General features: G+C 36.8%; 2 protein-coding genes across 3 annotated transcripts; both read left to right on the top strand.

The window, feature by feature from the left end:
* Nucleotides 1–18: 18 nt before the first annotated feature.
* LOC120323673 (serine-protein kinase ATM-like) lies at nt 19–8,144 on the top strand. Of its 2 annotated transcripts, XM_039383469.1 has the most exons (9): nt 19–88; nt 1,953–2,053; nt 2,138–2,250; nt 3,219–3,364; nt 3,731–3,895; nt 5,862–6,027; nt 6,311–6,549; nt 7,335–7,498; nt 7,869–8,144. In XM_039383469.1, the coding sequence occupies exons 2-9, from the start codon at nt 1,982–1,984 to the stop codon at nt 8,040–8,042; spliced, it is 1,239 nt and encodes a 412-aa protein (XP_039239403.1). In that variant the 5' UTR covers nt 19–88; nt 1,953–1,981; the 3' UTR covers nt 8,043–8,144. The 2 variants fall into 2 exon arrangements, with proteins under 2 accessions (XP_039239403.1, XP_039239404.1); XM_039383470.1 differs by lacking the exons at nt 3,731–3,895; nt 5,862–6,027; nt 6,311–6,549; nt 7,335–7,498; nt 7,869–8,144 and having other exon boundaries at nt 3,219–3,372.
* An 867-nt stretch (nt 8,145–9,011) lies between these two features.
* On the top strand, nt 9,012–18,208 carry LOC120323660 (serine-protein kinase ATM-like). The gene is made up of 13 exons (XM_039383438.1): nt 9,012–9,781; nt 10,298–10,489; nt 10,824–10,919; nt 11,426–11,651; nt 12,921–13,052; nt 13,769–13,894; nt 14,013–14,102; nt 15,002–15,170; nt 16,320–16,519; nt 17,085–17,167; nt 17,260–17,415; nt 17,861–17,936; nt 18,074–18,208. Exons 1-13 carry the CDS (start codon nt 9,447–9,449, stop codon nt 18,206–18,208), a joined length of 2,016 nt encoding a protein of 671 aa, XP_039239372.1. The 5' UTR covers nt 9,012–9,446.
* The last annotated feature ends 981 nt before the right edge of the window (nt 18,209–19,189 follow it).

Genomic DNA, 19,189 nt, shown 5'->3' with positions numbered 1-19,189 from the left:
CGCCGCTGCTCATCCGCTTCCAGGTCCGCCCGCAGCCGCCGCACGTGTGCCGTGCCCCGGGAGCGGCGGCTGCCCAGACCCGGCCGAGGTGAGGGGCCCGGGGTCGGGCGGGGCGGCGGCCCCGGCGGCGGGCGCTGAGGGACGGCTCATGCGGCGGGGGCGGCCCCGGGAGTGTTGCGGAGCCGGAGCTGCCGGGTACTGGTTGCATTGCCCTGTGTCCCTGTGCTCAGCCAGCGCATCTCTCCCTTGTTTATTGTATTTGGTTTGTGTGTGCCTTCCTCGCTCTGTGTAATTTATATGGAGGGTGAACGTGATCATCCCATAGTGGCTGGAAACCCGTGCAAGTAGTAAGAGAAATAGGTGGAGTCAGTCTCGGGACTTTTCCACTGTTGTTGTTATTAGTGGCTATTGAAATACCGTTAAGTACGAACGAGAGGACTGATTTCTTCCCCTTGGATGCCCAGGCCCTACAATAGACCCGTGTTCCCACGGTTCTCGTTCAAGCATTTTGCAGCTCATCCACATTTCAGAAGCCATTAGTGTTTAAAAAGTTAATTCTTCCTTTCTGTTTCGTTTCCAGCAAAAGCAGGAAATTTGCCGAGGTTTATTTTGCAGCTCATCCACATTTCAAAAGCCATTAGGGTTTAAAAGTTAATTCTTCCTTTCATTTCCCGCAAAAGCAGGAGGTTTGCTGGGCTTAATTTTGTTCCAGTGCCCAACCACCAGAGATACAGAGGGTGGTTGGGCACTGGAACAAGCTCCCCAGGGGCGTGGTTACAGCACCAAGCCTGACAGAGCTCAAGAAGCACTTGGAACAACGCTCTCAGGCACATGGTGTGATTCTTGGGGCTGTCCTGTGTAGAAGCCAGGAGCTGGACATGGTGATCCTTGTGCATCCGTTCCAAGTCAGGATATTCTGTGATTCTGTGAAGTTAGTAAAGGAACTCTTAATTTAAGTGAGGTCTCTTGTACAGTACAGCCAGCCTTCACACTTAAAATGTTTTCTTTTTCATACACATCTATCAGTCACCAAACTTCTGATCATACTTAGTCCCAGCCTGATCTTGTTTGAAGCTGAAGGAAATAAATACAGTCTAAGAGAGTAGATATTTAAAGTTTTATTTCTCTCAGTGGCTCTTTTTATATTCTCGCATAAGTGCTTGAGATGCAGTGCTGTGAGTCATGAATGCCCATTCTCAGTTGCATATTACAGCCTCAGCAGCAGCATATGCATGAAGTTACTTCAGCTTGTGTGATCCGTCTTGCAAGGGTTCCTCTTGCCCTTGCTTTAAAGGCATAAAAGAAGAAGAATGGAAGTCATATACAATGTCATGGTTGTCATCTGCAGCAGCATAACTTTATGTAAACCAGAAATGCAAGGTCTAGCTGATTCCAACCTCTGTTGAAGGAGAAGAGGCATAGTTTTAAGTGGTCATTTGGTCATCCTTTGACATGTTTAGTCCAGAGGGATTTGTCACATGGTAGTGACCTATGCAAATGTAGGATGTGAGAGAGGAAGAGTGTTTTCCAAGTGCTACCTTCTCCTGGCAGCATCAGGTTAAGATGTCTACCAAAAGTTTAGTGCTTCTTGCTGGAATGTATTTGCTTTGTGTTATTTTAATCTTACTATAATGTCATTCCCTATTGTCTGCCCATCTCTTCTCTGTTAGCAGGCATAAAAAAGAAGGAAGACAGAGTTATGTGAAGGGGGTCTCTGCAGTTATTCTTTGACTTTGACTGTTCTCTGTGGGAGTACATTATATTCTTGATGTGAAACTGCTTCAGTCTTGTGACCAATAAGACCACTAATCCAGACACAAATTAGCTTTTCAGTGGAACATGTAACACTGTGGTTGTGTTCCGAACTGAATTTTCAATATTTTGCATTTCCAATTTTTTTACTTGGTTGTGTGTTAAATAATTACTGTTTTATCTATTTCTTCTCTTTGCAGATACAAATGACTATTCTTTAAATTGAACCATGAGTCTTGCATTGCATGATCTTCTTGTTTGTTGTCGTCGCCTTGAAAATGAGAAAGCTGTGGAGCGAAGGGTAACAAGTTTTCTTTTGGGGTGGGTACCTCAATTAGCAATGAAGGGAATAATTAAATTTTTTTTTCTTGAAATACATTTTCAGAAGGAAGTTGAAAATTTCAAGAGACTTCTCCGTGATTCTGAAACAGTTCGCCAGCTGGACCGGAATTCTGATTCTAAACAAGGAAAGCAACTTAACTGGGATGCTGTATTTAGGTAGTTCCTTTTTTTTCTTTGTGAATGGTTGCAATTTTCTTACATAGAACATCATTCTTTCGTTAACGTTTTTTGTGTTGCTGAATTCTTCAAGACACAGTAAAAGGACTGTGGCTTGTGAATGAAAAAATGATGTACTGAGGTTTGTAGAGGCCAATCTTTGATACAGTCTGCATCAGGTGTACTATAAGATTGGACTGAGCATGAGCGTGATAACTTCTTACAGGAGCTTCGACCACTGTTAAATTTCATGTTAAAAGTTGATCTGAAGTATTAGTTTTCATATAATGAAAACTAGTCTGGTCAGCTTTTCATTATGTTTTTTAATTGGACATCATTGGAATAGTTCTTGTTTTATAGGTGTACCAAAAATATCATCAGAAGTATTTGATAAATTTTATATGTTGCTTGGTGGTCAATTACACATTAGAAATACACAGGAGGAATACAAAAATAGAAACTCTAAACTGAATACAAATGGTAGGCCCGAAAATCTGTAGTAATTGCCAGTGACAAAGCCAGTGAAAAATCTAATCTATTCATAGATCTAAAATATAATCCATATATTAACTTTAGATCATGGAGAAATAGGACTTAAAAGGTTTTCCTCAATAAAAACAATGATAACTATTTCTTATTATTTTACTGTATAATGTTGCAGCATAAATAAAAAGACAGCTTTGGGTTTTTTTACTGATTTTAAATTGTATGTTTATCATGATGCAAAGTTTAAAGGAAAGTTTGGTTCGTATTTGAGTTACTTCTGGATTATCTTCAAAACTTACAGGTCCTTTTATAGACTATTTCCGTCATGCTTGGTTTGTAATATATATCAGTTAGTTTTAATCTTTGATAATTAGAATTGTGAGAAGAACAGGAACTGGCATTTTAGACTAAAACAGCATTTACCTATTTTACTTCAGTCATAAATGAGCAGATCCTTGGTTAATATCTCTTTATTTTTGAAGTGTTTTGCAGAAATATTTTCAGAAGGAAATTAAAAATCTGCAGCAGACAAAACCGAATGCATCTGCTTCAACCCAAACTATGAGACAGAAAAAGATACAGGAAGTTGGAAGCCTGGTCAAATACTTCATCAGATGTGCTAATAAAAGTCAGTAATTTGTATTATCATATAGAGTTACTGTTTTAGTTTACTACTTTGCTTTCAACTTTGAATTTTTACTAGTTGCTAGTGTAGGGTTCATCTTACTCTCTTACAGATGTTTACTATTTAAATATCTTAATATGAATCAGTCCTTTGTGCTCCTTCTCTGTCCTTGTTGATGTTCACAGTTCCTTTTTCTAATTATTCAATTTGTCTATAACTGATATATTTTCTCATTTTTTCTCATTAAAAAACAACCCAAAAAACCATGGGTTGGGTTTTTTTCTTTTTATTAGATAACATTTACAAACAATTACAGATTTATTTGGGTTAATTTGGGTTAATTAAGCAGTCTCATGTTTCTTCATGTAGGAGGACCCAGGCTGAAATGTCAGGAACTTTTGATTTATGTCATGGAAATTATAAGAGATCCGACAAGTTGTGCTGCATATGGTTCTGACTGTAGTAACATACTCCTAAAAGACATCCTCTCAGTAAGGAAATACTGGTGTGAGATATCCCAGCAGCAGTGGTCAGGTAACATTTTTAAACCTACTTAGAAGTGTCTTTTCCTACTACAGAAACGTGTTTAGATGCATTTTAATTTGGTTGAGGCCCTGTGGTGTGAGATCCTACCCAAAATATGGAGTAAAGCAGTGTCAGCCTTGAAGGCTTACAGTTGAAATAAACAAAGCAACAAAGATTAGGAATTGATTTTTTTTTTTCTTTCTGCATACTGTTTATTGTTTGCTGCGTTTATATACAGTCAGGCTATGTCTGCATGGTCTGCACGGGGCTTAACACCTATAGGAAATCCACGGAATGTGTGTGCTGGAGAAAACCTCAGTAAAGCTAGTGTTAGCGTGCAGTTGTCTGCAAATTATTAGGAACTGACTGGTATAGGTTTAATATAGTTAATATATTACAATATTATGTTTTATTATCTGAGTTTTGATGGCTCATGAAGGTCCTAAAAAAAATTGAATTGATGTTCTTATACGTACGTCCTATGTAAAGAAAAACTATAAAGCTTAAGATGTAAATAGCAAAATAACAGATGTAAAAGTTGCATAATGATAGAGCATGCAACCTGAACTGAGTGGAAATGCACAGATAGTTTTTCACTTTTCAGAGCATTGGATTTGACTCCAATTTGATAGTTCATTTATTTAGCATGAAAAAGAATGTTTGTGTATTCTGAATTATCTGACATCTACTAACCTCTCAACTCACCTTTTTACATTTGTTGATAGTATTTTGAAAAGCAAAAAGGGTATTAGAAGTTTTATAGTCTAGTTTGTTGGATGTTGCATGTACAATTGTGGAGAAAATTTGGAAGTACTGTCTGTAGTGGAGTGCTTTGAGGTCAGAGTTTGGATTTCTGAAAAGCATTTTATGAGAAAATGCTCTGCTCTGCAGCTTGAAGAGAGTGGCTTAACTACAGAATAGAAATAAGCCTGCAAAGAACTCGGAAGAGGGATCTGGTGATGCTGGGAGTGAAAAGGGAGGCAAAAAAAACCTGGTGAAGGCTGGTAAAGCAAAGCGACTGAAATGGAGTCATTCGGGGTGGGAGGTTCCTGGAAGAGTTCAAGGCCAGGTTGGATGGAGCTGTATGCAATCTGGTCTAGTGAAAAGTGTCCCTGCCCATGGCAGGGGTGTTGAAACTGGGTGATCTTTGTGGCCTCTTCCAACCTAAATCCTTCTATGATTCTATGTGGCTGGGTAATTAAAGAGCCTGAGGATGAGATCTCTGAAGTTAAAGAAGTTGGTACAATTTGGCTGTGGAGATAGAACTGGAAGTTGAAGGTTGAAGGGAAAGCTGGAACTGTGTGGGAGCACTGCCTGAGACTAGGAATGCTGTCAGCCTCTGTTCTGTTGGAACAGAAAGCAAAGACAAGGAGGTTGGAAGCTGGAGTTCAGAGCAATAAACAGGAAACAAGAACTGGGTACTTAGGTAGAATTGAGCCTAAATGGGTAGGGAATGAGGCAAGAAGCCAGGAGCCTATGGGGGTTGCAATGTGGTGGTTAGTTTGTTTAGGAACATGGAAGTTAGGAACATGGATTCTGTGTATGGACAAAAGCTGGAAGCATGACAGAAGAAATTTTGATATTAGATCATAAGGGGCACAGTGTAATTTAGTTACAGGAGTGAGGCAGGACTGAAGACCATAAATCTAAAGGAAGAGAGCCTTTAATCCATTGGAGGGAACAAGTCGCTTTTATTAAATGAGAGATATATGAGCTTTGTAAAGGTTACCATAACCTTTTTTAGTGATTCTGCCTTAATGCTTGCTTATAACTCTTGGGGTACAATGTGGAAGTCAGATTTCTCTTTATAAAATCAGGGGTCTGGTGCAGTTGAAAGTAAAAACATAGATTCTTAACTACACAGTGGTGGTTGCTATATCTTTATTGCATTATTTTTCATCAAGGTTTTTTTTATGTAATCCTCTATAATATATATGTTTTTATGTATTTGTGTATTTTTTTAATACATTTGCAGAGTTGCTGATCCTGTATAGCCAATTATACCTCAAACCTTCTGGAAATATTAGTAGAGTCTTGGTGGCTAGGATAATTCACACACTTATGAGGGGGTACTGCTTCCAAACTGATGGGTTGAGTTCTGATATGCTTATCTTCTTTTCAAAAGCGATGCAGTCTGCAAGGTATGTTGCAAGTGCTCCTTTTGTGTGCTGATACCTACTTTTAGAAAATAAGTAATTTTAAGTATTTGGGATTGGACTTGAGTAATAACAGGTAATACTTCTTTAGATATATTTTGTTCTCTCTTTAAATGCCAATTTAGTAACTTCTTTAAAAAACTAATAACTTCTGCATTTGTTAGGCAAATAATATGTAATTACTTGCTAGTATTTACATTTAAACAGTTCTTATGAAAAAAATTAGATTGTTTCTTTTGGAAATGTACATGTTTGATTTATGTTACAGACAGGAGAAGAATAGTGCAGGCCTGGATCATATTGTTGGAGCAATGAATATCTTCTGCAATAAGTTTGCTGACAACTGTCGCCTACGGATTTGTAAAGCAGGGGAAGAAATTTTGCCTACGTTGCTTTATATATGGACTCACTATAGACCAAAGGATTCCCTGAAGGCATCAATAATTGAGTTATTTCGTCTCCAAGTTCATATTCATCATCCAAAGGGTGCAAAAACTCAGGGAAGAGGTACAATAAAAAGCTCCATTTTTTTTTCTATTGCTGTATGTCGTTGTTGAATTTACTGTGCCAACTCTGAATTTTGATACTGAGTCTTGGAAACATTGATGAAGTGATGATTATCTGTCAGTAGTTTTATGCCATAGGTTAATACTGAGTGAAAATGAAAAAGGGTTTTCAAATTTTATGCACTAAGAATATTAGTTGTGTTAAGCCCTTTAAAACTCGGGGGAGGGGGGGAGTTGGGGTTTTTTTTTAGTCAAAAGGTGATTTTATTTGCTAAATCAAAACACTAAGTCTTTGGGGAAGGGAAATAATTATTTAGATTGAGTTTAGATTGCCACATATTTTGGTATCTTACCAGGTCTATTTAAGACCAGAAATTACTACTCTCAATTAAGTGTGCCTTATACTATAAAACTGCTCAGAGAATATCACTCAGTAATTGTGTTTGTCGTGGCCTATTTCAGTTCTCGCATAATTTTTGTAAGGATATTTTTTTGTACTTTGTACAAATCTATCCGTTGCATTTCACTGTATTTTTTCCAGATAGATGAAGAATTGTTTACTAGAAACATAATTCCTAACTTAATTACTTGTATGTGCTGATTAAGTTCTCTCTTTTTCACTTTTTAACTTTATCCATTCTCCATTATAGAACTTGCTTTGCAGGCCTATATTTGTTGAACTTTATATGCTTTACTCTGATTTTGGCTGTATTTTGCACTGCCTAGGTAGGTTTCAATACTGAGTGGGTGATACACATTATGTTTTCATTGTTTTTGCATATACAGGTGCATATGACTTTACAAAATGGCAAAGTATCTTGCATAACCTGTATGATGTTCTGGTGAATGAAATAAATCTCATCAGTAGTAGAGGAAAGTATTCTTCAGGCTCACGTAATATTGCTGTAAAGGAAAATTTAATTGAGTTAATGGCTGATATTTGTCATCAGGTAACTTTTTTTTTTAATATAAACTTGACTATGTAATTACTGGGTTGTATGTTTTGCTTTTTAAAGTAATACGACTTAATTATTCCTCAGAATAATTTACTGAGGTATTCATATCCGTGTTTTATTGTGTTTCGTTGTTAATTTTGTACAGCTTAGAAGTGTAGTATGCTGGATTTTCACTAGTGTTTCTTGTTAGGCTATAAGCAGAGGTCTTGTTAGAGTAAGGAATAATAAATAATAATTCTGGTTCCCTCTTAGAAGGCTTTATACACAGTAAAGAATGGACTAATTTAGATTGGCATTTCAGTTTTCTTGCAAATACTGCTTTTTTTTTTTCATTTGTATACTTTTAAATTTCTCTTAATAAAAGGTTTTCACAGAGGATACCAAAGTCCTTGAAATTACCCAGTCCTATGCCGTTACACAAAGAGAGCCCAGTGAGGACACAGTACCAAACAAGCGCAGGAGGATTGAACTAGGCTGGGAGGTCATTCGAGACAACATGCAAATATCCCAGAAGGATTTTGATGTCATACCTTGGTAATAACATCTTTACATGAAAGAAGTATCACTCCAGACATCTTTTTACATTTAACATTCTCCTGAATATGTTGTGCATTCAAGTTGGGTGTCTGCACATGCTGTAATCATATATCTAAGTACTGAACTTAGATTCTCACAGTATTTGGAAAGCAGTGAGTACTGGTCTTGGTACTTTTGCTTTATGAGTATTAGGAAATAAACATGATATTTACTGCTGTCTTAATCTGGCTGTGTTATAGCATAGCAACTGTTAACAGTTTATCCATTTTGGACTAGTTCATGCAGTTTTCTGTAATACCTGGCCTGAAAACTGTTGCAAGGCCTGCTTTTTACCTTGGACTTTGATTGAGGAGTATTTTGCTTCCCATGAACTGGAGGTATAGCTTCATGTTTTGCTGACTGTTGCAGGAGGACTGTAGCAGTGAGTGTAGCAAGGAGTCAAGTTACTATTAAAAGACCAAAGATGGACTTTTCCAGAACCTACCAGTTGTAGCCCTAAGCCCAGGCATGTTGATTGTTTAGCTAAAATAGATTACACTGGATGTTTTTTGCTGTTACTGTTCCTCTCTGTCTTTCTGACTTTTCTTGGAAACTGCAGTACAAGATACCAGAGCAGCATAGCTGCTCATGGATTGGTTCCTGCACTGGGGTGGCAGGTTTGTGTGAGTGTGTGTTTACTGCTTGCAGTATTGGGGCAAAATGGCTGTTTAGGATCCAGTTGAGAAGTTAACGTGCTATTCTGTGTGGAGGTGCCAATGGCCAAGAAATACTGCAGGTACTGTAATTTCATAGAATCATCGAATATCCTGAGTTTGCAAGGGACCCAGAAGGGCCGAACTCCTGACCCTGCACGGGACAGCCCCAAGAATCCCACCATGTTTTTGACTCTAGCTGCAACCATTGATATAAACTAAACCCTTCCAGCTTACCATCCCCAGCTAAACATCTTTTTATTTTCCTGTCTGCAGAGATGTTGCTGTAATGTTTTCCTATTCATGTCATTTCACGTTTGAGGTCCTTCTCTGTGTCAGAGTTTACAACAGGCTAGTCCAGAAGAAGGAGAAAAATATTTTTTTTGACCTGAAAATTTCCTTACTTGTGGTCAGAAGTGTGTGAACTTGGCTTGTAAGAAATCAAAATCAATGAAGTCAGTTGTAAGAAATTATTAGTGATAGTGAGGCTAGATGTGCAGACTTTACAAGTGAAAATGGTAGAAATATTGAATCTTTATATTTTGATAGTAAAGAAATCAGCTCAGTACTGGAAAGTGTAAACATGAAATGGCAATTGGAGAAGGCTTTGTTAATTTACTGCTGAAAACGCAAATTTATGTATGTTTGCTTAATTGCTTCACTTTGTATTTTCAAGGTTACAGATTACAATTCAATTAATATCAAAGTATCCCATGAGTCTTCCTAGCAGTGAGCTACCTCCCTTACTCAGTGTACTTCACCAGTTACTGCCTCAGCAGCGCCGAGGAGAGAGGACCCCATACGTGCTTAAGTGTCTCACAGAGGTAGCTTTGTGCCAAAACCAGAAAACTGATTTGAAAAGCACCCACAAGTTGGAGCTCCAGAGAACCTGGGCAAAGATTTGGACTCTTATCATTCGCAGCGTAAACTTCCAGCAAATCGAAGTGGAGAGCTTTGGGCTGCTTGGAGCTATGATTCAAGGAAACCTTGTTGTAACAGATAAAGAACTCTGGAAGATCTTTTCAGGACCTGCATGCAAGCCTTCAAGGTAAAATGAAAGTAAGGGTAGTGTTTTGGATCTGATTCACATTCCTCTTTATTGTGCAACCAAAATCACTGTGTTACTCAATATTATCGATGTTGTGGCTCTGTTTCTGTTTAAGAATGGCAAACATTTGTCTTTTAAGCATTTGAAGTGACCATAAGTATGTAAGTTTGAAAGCAAGAGGCAGAAGAGGAAAGGCAAGCATCTTCACATTTAAAATGGACTAAAAATTTAAAATCTGACTGGCAGATCTGTTGATTTTTTGAAGTTAAAAAGTATGTTTTCTTCTAAATTTTTATTCTGAAATAAATGTTCTGAAGCAGTCTTTAAAATAGATCAGAAATGTCTGTAGTAGCCAAGAAAAATGAAAATGTGAAGATTTTAATGAAAGCGTTAACCAATATGCATGCTTATGTCCTCGATGCTTCCTGTGCATGCAGAAATACTGACTTTGCTTTAGAGTGCTGATCAACAAATACCACATTGTTTCTCACAAATCCTGTTCCATTTTTGTTACAGTTCTTCTGTATGTTGTTTATCATTAGTGATGTCTGCCTATTCAGTGCCAGAAAATTTGGACACAGGAATAGAACATAATTCTGAAAGAAATCTGGATTCCGCATTAAGGGAGGCAATAATGAAATGGGTCCTGTCCTGCAATTTGGAGGAAGAGATAGAAGAATGTGCAGAATTGCCTCCTGTACTCTGCAGGTAAAGTGTTTGGGGCATAATTTTATGTGTAAGCTCACCCTATAACACAGAAGACCACGCAGGGAAAAGTGTATTACGTTAATGCAGAATTTTATTACGTTAATGTTTCTGCAGAGTTTATGGGGTTTTTAAGCTTACTGTAGAATGTCATTCTGGGGACCTAATATCTGTCTATATAATTTCAGGTACATGATCTATGTGTTAGAAATATTCAGTGTAAATTTAGGTTTTTCTTCAGGAAAACTGTTAATCTGCCTAATGTTTGATGCACTTCAGGAATCCTAAGAGCTTGTCTGATTGCAAGACAATATAAAAACATTTTCTTTCTTTACAGTGATTTTCCTCATCTTGTATTACAAAAAATTCTTGTGAGTCTCACAATGAAGAACTGTAGAGCTGCTATGAACTTCTTCCAAAATGATGCTAAATGGTATGTTTTTAAATTAATCATTATAGATACTTAAGCTAGGAATGCTGCTGCGTGTTTCACTGATGTATATGTTCAAGCTTTTGGACTATGTCTAGTTTCCTCTTAATGAAACTAAAATGTGTATCAATTGTTCTAATGTAGGATAAGACTTTCCTACTGGAAGTTAAAAATACTGCTTTTAGGGGTTTTATGAATTTCTGCTCCAGCTGTGTAAAGTAGATTGAGGTCAGCAATCTTAACACAAAAAAGATACTGCCATATGAACTGCAGTAGGAGATATGATCTGTTTGCAGGCTTCATGTTTCCTTGCAGTTGAGTTAGAGCTAAAATGGTAGCGTCCATTCCGCAGTGAAAGTCATGTCAGAAATTAAAGGTCAACCAGAGTTTGGAAGCACAAAAAGATAAATTATTTTGCTTTTGTTTATTTCTTCTATTTAAATAGTACTTTTAAAGACTTGTAAGTTGTATACTGGCTGCTAAAGTAAAAACTGTATCTCTTCTTCAAGTGAGCAACATGTGCAGGGTAAAGAAGAAAACAGTTTTTCTGATGTCGAAGAGCTGTACCTGCAGACAACATTTGATGAAATGGATATTTTCACTAACTTTGCAGTAAATGTTGCAGATAAAAATGTGATGGGTTCAAGACTTGCCATCAACCAAAATCTTAGGGAAACACTGGAGAACTGCCTTTTAGCAATGTCAGAAAAGCTTTTAAGCAGTTGTGCTCCTAAGGTAAGTTAGAAATTACTGTTACATCCTTACATTTGCGCTCCCAAACAATATATTTTCAAGGCAAAGTGTATGGATTTTCATTCCTTCTGCTATTAATAATGAACCAAAAACATTTAAAAATTGTATCCAATAATACAAAATAGAGAAGTCTGTATTTATTTACATAATTCACAAAATATCCATAGTTTTCATAAGTATGAGTGAGTATGTAGTAGCTGTATCAAAGTGTAAGCATGTGCAAAGTTGCCACATAAATCAGTTACCCTGCTTTTGTGATGTTGGTTTCGACTTCTGTGCCCCTGTAATGCTGCAAGTTTTTTCCAGTTTTCAGCCGAATTAGCCTGAGACATAGAGTTCTTAAATAGGTTTTGTAAAAAGATGCAGCTCTCTAAAGGAGTAATTGTAAAGAAAGCTGCAAATGTGGGCTACATGAGAAAGAGTAGAGCCATTGCTCAGGGGAACTGGTTATCCCCCTCTACTCTTTGCCTTTAGATGGCATCAGAAATACTGCACCCAGTTTTGGGCCTTCCAGTACAAAACAGACACGTAATGCCTTCAGTGGAGGCCACTGAGATGGTGACAGCTCCAGCACTTGGCCCTGTGAGGGAAGACAGGAAACTGGGCTTGTTCAGCCTGCAGGAGAAGTGGCTTTTGGGGAAGCCTACCAGTTCCTATAAGATTGTCTAAAAGACAGAGCCATGCTCTTCATACACAGTGCTTCCTGCAATAGGAAGGTGAGACAGAATTCTGTCTGTGTGAGGACAGTCAGTCAGTGGCACAGGTTGCTTCACCTGAGAGGTTGTGCAGTCTGCATCCTCTGAGGTTTTCAAGCCCTGACTGGATCAGGCCTTGAGTAACCTGTTGTGACCTTAATCTGACCCTGCTGTATGCAGGAGGTTGGACCAGAGACCTGCTGAGTCTGAACTATCCTGTGATCCAGTTCCTGACCTGCTCGTACTGTCTTGTGTCCTTGCAGAAGGTGAAATAGATAAACAGAGTGCATGCTAAGAGCTTGGAAGTATTGCCATGATGGAATCTAAAGGAGAGAGGGAATTAGAAGTGGTTTGAAGGATGGAGGCCTAAGGACCATGGGACATACAGCTAGTATTATAACGTGAAGAGCTGAAAGAACTTTTTCAGGAGCTGAGGCAGCTGCCATGCAAAACACTAGGATGCAAATCTTCATATATAAAGTGTTTTAAAAAGACTAAATAATTCTATGTTTTGTGGTGATAAACTACTGGTATTTATACTGTGTATTTGATTTAGTCTAAGGTTCTTTCTGCTGAACACCTTGTCCGATGTGTCAGTCTCCTGGTTGGTGTTCTTGGCTGCTATTGCTACACTGGTATATTTAAAGAAGAGGATGCCTGTAAATCAGAGTTGTTTCAGAATGCTAAGGTAAGCAGTAATGCATTTGGGAGCTATTAAAAATAAAATAAACCATTAAATATAAATTAATTCTTAAAATTCTGTTCATGTTGACACACTTTCAGAGCATTGATTACTGCTTAGAAAAAGGCAGTTTAGAGAGGTTTAAATGTATTACTGTTTCTGAAAGAGAGGAGTCACTGAAATTGTCAGTGTACTGGTACGCCAGTTTTGCAGTGCAGATTATTCTAAATATTGATACATTTCTGAGTCACACCTTTAAAAAAAATGGAATAATCATGGGCATGTAGACAAAGGGCTACTTATAGGATAACGAGTCCTTTCATTTCTAGGTCTTTTATGCAGGAATTTAAGATAGTTTGATGATTCAAGCCAGTATGAAGACAGCTATTGCTGCTATTATTATTGTTACTACTACCTGAGGTGGTTTCTTGCTTAAACAGGTGGTTTCTTGCTTACACATTTTGGAGATATACTGAATTTTTCTTTTGTGATGAAAATATTAGTGTTTCAAGCAGGTCTAGGCCATGTTTTTGTCTCTTCTGGAGCAAAATGAGCGAAACGAAAATCATGGAAAAAAGTCTGAACTCAATTTTGATGCACACTATGAATATCAAAACTGTATGAATGAGAATCATATCCTTTTGTCTTTATGTGTGTGGTGTATGTGCAAATGTACAAAGGAATTCGACTGAGGTTTTTTAACCATGTTGTATTTTTACTAGTCTCTTATTCACTATGCTGGAGAAAGCATTTCTCAGTCAAAAAACAAACTAAATGAAGATAACCAGATCAACTCACTGAGGACTTTGATAATGCAGTGTACAAAATGTTTGTGCAATTGTACCAAGGTAAAGTTTATAAAGGAGTTTATATTTCTTTATTAATGAGATCACAAAGTTAAATATCATACATATGGCTCCTGGATAAAAATTAATTAGCGTATCTGTACATCTTACTTTCTTACAGAACAGTGCTAATAAGATATTGTCTAATATATTCCTACGCTTGTTAACATCAAAATTTATGAACGATCTCATAGATATTTGCAAAAATCTCGTAAGTACATTCTGTCTATTTCTAAATACGGTGTTCTTCTATGAGAGGATTGTTTTTACAGCACAGTAATTTGGAGGCAAACCAAACAAGATACCTGTTATTGAAAAAAATCAAAATACATTGAGTTTTATAGAGAATCCCTAACTGGGAATGTTTTTCTTTAGCAATGGAACACAGCTTAGGGAAAAAAAGAGAGCAGATGGATAACATGTGATTAAGGTTAGCATTCTAGTTCACATTAAAAAACAAAATTATGCTATTTTTCATTTTTTTAATACTTCATTACAGTAGAAGTATATACAAAAAATTCTATAACACATGATGTTTAACTTTAATGCACTTTTGAAGGTTTTTTTTTTTTGGTGTTTATTGTGTGACTATTTAACTGTAAATGGCTCACTGGGAAAAGTAGTAGTGTGGCACTTCACTTAAAACTTCTCTTTTTGGCACATTTCTTGTAGTCAGGTCCAGATGGGCAAATTCCTTTGTTTTTGTAGATGAGGAAGAGCTGAGAGTTTTACCTTCTGTTAACTTGTCATCTGGTAGGGAAAGTAGTAATTAGTGTGTCCCCAAAAAAGTCACATGCCTTTTCATTTCTCTGTAATAATGAAACATGATGAGAAGTTTGTGGGTCTTGTAGAGAGAACTGTTTTAAAAAAACTAACACAGAGATTAGTATCTGTCTAAGGAAGCTTATATCCTGAAGAAAATAATTCAGATGGTTCATATGTGTAGATGACAGGTTTACCCCAAAGGATGAAATTCATCAGTTTCATGTAGCTCTTACTGTCATCACCTATTCCAGTTTACTGAGGAACTGTAATGTCTCTTCTTGTGCTGTGTCTGCGGTGTTTCTTCTGTCTTTAAAAGCCAACTTTAAAAGGATGTGTTTTTGTCAGATGACAGCTACTGGAAAACCAAGTGTACTGGGAGAAATGGATCTCAGGAATGATCCTGAGGAGAGTATAGTGGAAGTAGATAACCAGGTATCTGATGATCTATTCGATAATCATTCAGTGACTGACATCAGTGATACAAATGAATCTGGGGATATGCAAACTGTAACAGGTAAGTCTTCTCTACGTCCAAAACTACTTGCAAAAGCTTGATTTTACAAATTGCTCTTTGCTTGAAAGATAGCAAGATACAAAATCATGCTATATTAGTAGTTGAAACAGGTAATGGTTGAACCAGGTACTTCCTAAGCAATTAATTCTCATCAGTGTTTTAAAGATGTTAATGAAGTGTTCTAGCTCTTTAGAAAGGAGAAATTTATTTTTTATTTTATAAGTAGTAAAATGCAAGAAGAGAAGGTAGCTAACTTTTTCAAAGCCAGGCAGAAGTTTTGGCAAAGAAGAGACAAGAAAAAATGTTTATAGAATACCCGTCTCTTATTAGACTGTGCTGCATTTTCTTAAAAGTAGGGCTGTTTAGTTTTTCTCCTTTTCCTGAAGAGTAATTCTTGACATGGTCAGTTTTTTAATATTTCTGGACCTTCAGAGGGGCAGGAGCATGAATCTATCAGTCTATTTCTGTTACGAGCTACAAGTACTGATGCTCTCTTTTGTTTTACATTCTTGGTTAAAATGCTGTGTATCTTAATGTTTAACCAGGACTATGTCTTTTTATTGTTGACTGAGAAGGAAATCTGGGTGTTATATTACTGTCACAAACAGTAGCTGGTCTGTTTTCTTGTCATGTTGAATAAATGTCTTTATAAGTATCTTATCCAGATAATATTCTAATAAGTAAAGCTAGCAATTGCTGGAACTTACAGGAGTCCGAAATGTGACAGGAAAATTACATGTCTGACTATCTTGTTTAGGTTATTAACATGGGATATTAGGATATTAACATAGTAATTGTCATCATTTCAATTTTGGGGAATCTGTAATTTAAAATATATCCTAAGAAATAATTAACAGTACAAAAGAACACAGTCATGGATGGTTCTACAGAATCCATTTCAACCTTGATGGAGAAATCAGCTGTGTGTATGGCCACATAAATTTAAAACCTGTGTTAGAGAGGGCCTTTATAGAAGTGGGAAATACACTTTAGCTGTTACTGATGCACTACTGCTCAATAACAAATAAATGTAAAGGTGCTTGTCCTTTATCTGTTTGAGAACTTACTAGTTTTGTAAAGACCTAAAATATTACCGCCTTTTCTGTTGTCCTTGGAGAAACGTTTCTTACACGGAAATCTTATTTTCAGGTGCTTTGAGCCCATTAGCTGAGGAACAGTTGACAAAGCAGGATTTACTTCTCCTTGAAATTGTGAGGTTCCTATGTATTTCTGTAACTACAGTCCAAATTCAGACAGTGAGCTTCCGAGCCTCTGACATACGGCAGAAGCTGTTAATGCTTACCGATGGCAGTGTCTTTGATAGCACTAAGCCATTACATCTGCACATGGTGAGTGTGAGCTTTTTTTACAGCAGACCGACCTCTGTAATTGTACTGTTATTAAATTTGTAAAGTCTTGTCAGTTACATATTGTCTTTCTCCTGTTGTCAGTTCCCCGAGAAGACTTAAAATGGCTAATTCTAGTGTTTTTGAAATGTGCTGTGGTCAGGGAAAGAGCAGTTAGAATTTTTAAGCCAGAAAATAAAGAGTTAAGAAGTATAACATCTTGCCTTTATTATTAATTATTTGTTAAATAACTGAAAACAGTCTCTGTAGTGGAATAGGATCTATGTTTTAGTTTACAAAGGAAATATTTTTACTACCAGAACTAAAAATTTCATGATCTATATTACTGTGTGACAGTCTTTGCATGAAAACATGACCAGTCTAACACACAATAGCTGACAATAGGTATCTTTGCTGCATGACTTTGTGTAAGAGTTACTAAAAAAGTTTCCTAATTTTTCTTTTTGTCTACTTATTTTCTTAAGTATTATTTTCCAGTTACAAAGTATTGTTTTCCATTTTGGTTTTGTTTGGGTTTTTTATTTCATTTTTTTTTTTTATTCCACAGTACTTGGTTCTTTTGAAGGAGCTCCCTACTGAAGAACACCTCTTGCCTGCAATGGATGCAGATATACTTCTGAAACCTCTTTCGTAAGAGAGAAACTCTTCAGCGTGTTTTGCATCTGTTTTAGAGGATTTGGTGGATTTTCAGTGTTTCAGGATTTTCTGTCTTTTTTTCACAGTACCGTGTGTTCTTTGTACCGTCGAGATCAAGAAGTTTGTAAAGAAATTCTGAATAATTTGCTCCCTATAGCAGTAGGATTGGCCCAGTCCGATGCACATGCTGAAGAGACAGGGAGTGCCAGAGGACAATTTTTGACAGTTGTTGGAGCCTTTTGGTATGTTATCTAATGAAGAAGTCTATTGGACATAAAATTTTTGATTTTTAATTTTTAACTTTGCTATCAGTCTGAAGACTGTGGTGCTGTTTGTGTCTTGCTGTTGGTATACTATGATATCTTTATCCAGAATTTAACTTTCTGGATTTTCTGACATGTTATATCTGTAGCAAAGATTTGTCCTTAAGATAGTATTGAAACAATAAACCCTATACTGTTGTGAATTAACAAAGACTGATTCTATGCTGAGTTGCATCAATAATTATTACAAGCGATAACTTCAGCAAACAAAAATGAATAGTTTGCAATTACCAATAAAAATGTCAAATCGACCCAAACGTGCCTTTTGAGTACAAAGTAATCAACTGTGAGCAGCAGAAGCTAACTTGCTGTTTTTCAAAATTGTGGGCAACTTTTTCCCTTATTCAAGTTTTCCTTATTTTAGGCATTTATCTCAAGGAGGGAAGTGCACTGCATCAGTAAGAGTGGCCCTTTTAAACTGCATGAAAGCCCTGCTTGAGGTAATCCCAGATTTTCTGACATTCATTAGCATGCTAAATATTTACTTAAGATGTAATTAAAAATAGTGTCTAAAGATCTTTTGCATCTTTCAGTGCATCTAATGTAGATTTTAAATCACAATATTAATTTTCTTCAGGCCGATCCTTATTGCAACTGGGCAATCCTTAATGTGAGAAATGAAGATCTACCTGTGAATGATGCCTTCCCACATTTCCTTGCAGACAGTCACCATCAAGTTCGCATTCTTGCTGCAAAGTCAATTATCAGGTGATAATGTAGATATTTTTTCTGTTTATAAAAATGATGCTTAATTTCACCTTACTAGGTATCACTTTGGCTTCTGCATAGCTGCACTTTTCAGTACTTCTGGGACTTTAATCTTGTCAGAATATAAAAACGTACCAACTTACTTTGTGTTCAGCTTTGAACAGTAAATGTTCAAACTTCATCTACTTTTTAGTTATTCTGTGATGTGAGAGATCTGTATATAGAGAGCGAGAAACCATACATATGTATATAAAACTATATGTGATAGCAAATTTTGTACTAAATTTATTATGCAAAACTTGAATAGAAAATAGTTGTTTATCCTCTAAAAAGAGATTAGGTACACTGTATAGCATAAAAACTTTTTCAAAGTGTTGCCCGTAACCAAAAGAAACACAAACCAACAGAGTGCCGGTTTATGCGGTGCTTTATTCGGGGCCCCGGGAACCTGAGGACTAGCGTCCAAAGTCAGGATTCCGAAGACCCTCATTTTCAGTTCAGCTTTTATACACAAACAAGTTTACGTGCAGTTTCCACGGCAAAACAGTTACAGTTTCCACAGCAAACCAGGTGCAGTTGCAAACAAGCTCATACTTCATACTGATAACAATTAATAATCATCTACTCCAATCATAAATCTGCTTAAGTTGTCTTATCCCTAGAAACTGTTTAACAGACCTTAACCACATCCTAGGTAACAAATCGTTACATACATGCCTGACTAGATCCTTTGATTATGGTTTCCACTTCACACACAAACAAGGTTGCTACTTTGGAGTGTTGCTTTCTAGGCCTACTCTTCTACTAAGCCTTAGCCATTCTACTACTAATTTAAATTGCTTTGCAACATGTCCCCCCTTTTGAGCATTCTTCAGGCTTTGCTTGCAAGGATGCTCAAATACAGCAATCTTCAGGCTGTAGTTTCTTGGTAGGTAGGAGGTGATTCATTTTGCGGTGAGATTACTTCTTTTCTTGTTATAGCTTT

Source organism: Pipra filicauda, unplaced genomic scaffold, assembly GCF_003945595.2.
Source record: "Pipra filicauda isolate LSUMZ 115617 unplaced genomic scaffold, ASM394559v2 scaffold30_size5312502_pilon, whole genome shotgun sequence".
NCBI classification, from domain to species: Eukaryota; Metazoa; Chordata; class Aves; order Passeriformes; family Pipridae; genus Pipra; species Pipra filicauda.
This window is presented reverse-complemented; position numbering and strand designations above follow the sequence as displayed.

Excerpts from the sequence above, each read along its gene's own strand:
- LOC120323673 (XM_039383469.1), top strand. The coding sequence starts at position 1,982 with ATGAGTCTTGCATTGCATGATCTTCTTGTTTGTTGTCGTCGCCTTGAA. Across the intron at positions 2,054-2,137 it reads AGAAAGCTGTGGAGCGAAGG|AAGGAAGTTGAAAATTTCAA; the intron begins GTAACAAGTTTT and ends ATACATTTTCAG. Across the intron at positions 7,499-7,868 it reads TGGCTGATATTTGTCATCAG|GTTTTCACAGAGGATACCAA; the intron begins GTAACTTTTTTT and ends TCTTAATAAAAG.
- LOC120323660 (XM_039383438.1), top strand. The coding sequence starts at position 9,447 with ATGAGTCTTCCTAGCAGTGAGCTACCTCCCTTACTCAGTGTACTTCAC. Across the intron at positions 10,490-10,823 it reads TTGCCTCCTGTACTCTGCAG|TGATTTTCCTCATCTTGTAT; the intron begins GTAAAGTGTTTG and ends CTTTCTTTACAG. Across the intron at positions 17,416-17,860 it reads ACAGTTGTTGGAGCCTTTTG|GCATTTATCTCAAGGAGGGA; the intron begins GTATGTTATCTA and ends TCCTTATTTTAG.